Raw genomic sequence first — 2,500 nt, forward strand, 5'->3', positions numbered from 1 at the left:
CTCCTTTATGATTTTGAAAATCATAAACGTTCCGACGAATGTGAAATATTTCGAGGTACATTTATGAGAATAACCAAAAATAAATCTTTACAATGTTAATATCGAAAGATATAATTATTTTACTGAAGAATACTTTCCTTCTATTTCAGTGATTTTGCTTTATAAGAAAGTTCACCTAAATGATAAAAGAATAGAAAATACGGATTGATGAGAAGTCCATTAATCCAATAAAACTAACATCAGTAAGTTCTTATACTGGACAATTTATTGCAACTAATTTTTTCCTTTTATCAAGAATTTAAAATGGGATTTAATCAATGTATTATTCGCGGAAATTCACTAAATTGCTGCTGGATTTTCCCTTTTACTATTTGACCAAAAAATTATAAGTTTATGCAATATCATGAAACTAAAGAATAGATTAGTAATATTATTTTCTCAATGCCATAGAGGTTTGCAAATGAACTCTTCAAGTTGAGAAATAATTGTATTTGGATTGTCACCTAATTCAATATAAAGAGACTCTGACAAGAAAAAATTAATTTTCTAATCAACTAGTTATGCATTAACTACCGTACTCTTAGTTTCTGAATCTTTCAGAAGTGGAGAGAAAAGAAAGAGAATACTATCGTATCCTCTGTAACTGACAAGGGAAAGATTCATTCTATCCTATCAAAGACCCGAACACAAACGTTTTACGTACCTTCAGTGCTGATGAGGAGGGTAACAAGAATCACGAAGAGAATCGTGTCGTACTTTTTGTCCATTTTGGCCTTAACAGCTGTCAAACAAACCACGCGCTTCGAATTCATGATCACTCACTCTCGTATTTGTCATCGATAGTCACATTCGATGGCATCATTCAACGAAATCTTTTAGTTAGGGAATTCAGTGTTTCAACTTTTAGTATTCATGGATACTTTTTTGAAGAAGTCTATTTACAGAAAATGTAAAAAAAGGCTCTTTGGATGCAGCTATGCTATTAATCAGGATAATACAGAATGCAGTTTGAAACTCAAGCCATTCCGCAGGAAACGGACGAGGCGCGCGACACAAACACCAGACGAGGGAGGCGTCACAGAGACCCGAGGAACGCTCTCATCGGAACGGCCAGCTGTTGACAACTGAGATGAACTGGCTGCGAAGTGGCAGTCAGATGCTCCTCACCGCGATCAAAACTTGGGTCACTCTCGCGTTGCTATGACCTCGTCCAGCAAAGACAATGGGTCTGATTCGTAGTCTAGATGAAAAGTCTCAAAATATTCCTCGTTTCATCGGACGTAAGAATAACGTTGCACTAGCAATCCGGCGTAAGAACTGGGTCATAGCAGTTTTGATAAGAGCCGGGATCGCGTATTGTCGCTATCGTACGTTTGGCACGCCTGTAGGGCACAGCGAGGGTTTTAGCAGCAACGCACGTGCAATGACAAAGGGGTCCCGGCAGAGTATAGGGCCTGTTCGGTATCGTTAGGGCCAGAAGGAACCAGTTCATGCCAAGCGACGACCTCGAAGCGCACGGACACCTCGCCAGGTTTCGCGCGCTTTCGAATTCGGTTCGAAAATGGACGTCACAGATCTTGAGTTTTTTTCGAGTAAGAAATGAGTTTGGTAGAATGTTTAATCTTTGAAACATATCCTTAAGACATCCCTCATGCCGAATTTCATGCTGTAGGCGAACTAAAATAATTTACACTTACCTGAAAACCTCTGTTAAGTGCTAGGTTTCCCAGATTTGGCGGTCGCCCCCCCAATCACCGTCCACCACCACCCCCCCCCCCCCCAAAAAAAAAAAAAGGATTCCATAGGAATTTGAAACACGCGTCGCTTAAGTGATGCGCGTTCCAAGTTCCTATGGAAAAGTTTACATTTCACATTTTATTTTTCCACTGAAACTAGTGAATGCAATAAAGTTAAAGACAAACGTAATTTTAAAATTTTGAGCTAAATGTTGGATAATCATAAAAACGTAGGTTCTTCTCGTCATCAATTCATTCACCAGTATCGTCGCCACTTGAATTATTCGTCTAATTTCAGCGCTGATGCTGTATCTAATTTTCACGTAACTGGAAACCCACAACAAGTCGGTGGAATTCTTCGTAATAAAACCTGTTTCCCAAACGTTCGTTTATTCCCAGCATTTCAGGGCATTGGGCAGCTTAACACCAGCGAATAATGCGACTCTTAACATGCGAATGAGTAACGTACACGTAATAACATCCGCTCGCATATTTACCACCAGAAATGTATAGTTCGGTCGGCGACTGTTTATTCCACATTAGCACTGTCAAAAGCCGGCCTATTTCCCCCCGTGTAGTATGCGTATTTACATGCGCCAACACGAGCTTGGGGTTAGTAACACGGGGGGAAATGATTCTCTTTTATTTATATTTGTTAATATTTTTTTTTATTTTACCGTTTCGTTCATTGCTGTGCGTATTTACATGCGTCAACACGAGCTTCGTGTTAATAACAGCGAAGAATTACTATTCTCTTTATACGT

General features: G+C 39.4%; 1 protein-coding gene across 1 annotated transcript in view; it reads right to left on the reverse strand.

Annotated features, from left to right (window-relative positions):
• Window positions 1-1,322, reverse strand: part of LOC135225655 (uncharacterized) — a 45,923-nt gene extending 44,601 nt beyond the window's left edge. The window contains exon 1 of the mRNA XM_064264989.1: window positions 704-1,322. Within this exon, the coding sequence (XP_064121059.1) occupies window positions 704-812 (109 nt within the window). The 5' untranslated portion in view covers window positions 813-1,322. The remainder of the gene's footprint in view (window positions 1-703) is intronic.
• Between the last annotated feature and the right edge of the window lie 1,178 nt (window positions 1,323-2,500).

The sequence above is a fragment of the Macrobrachium nipponense genome, chromosome 13 (assembly GCF_015104395.2).
Source record: "Macrobrachium nipponense isolate FS-2020 chromosome 13, ASM1510439v2, whole genome shotgun sequence".
Lineage (NCBI taxonomy): Eukaryota > Metazoa > Arthropoda > Malacostraca > Decapoda > Palaemonidae > Macrobrachium > Macrobrachium nipponense.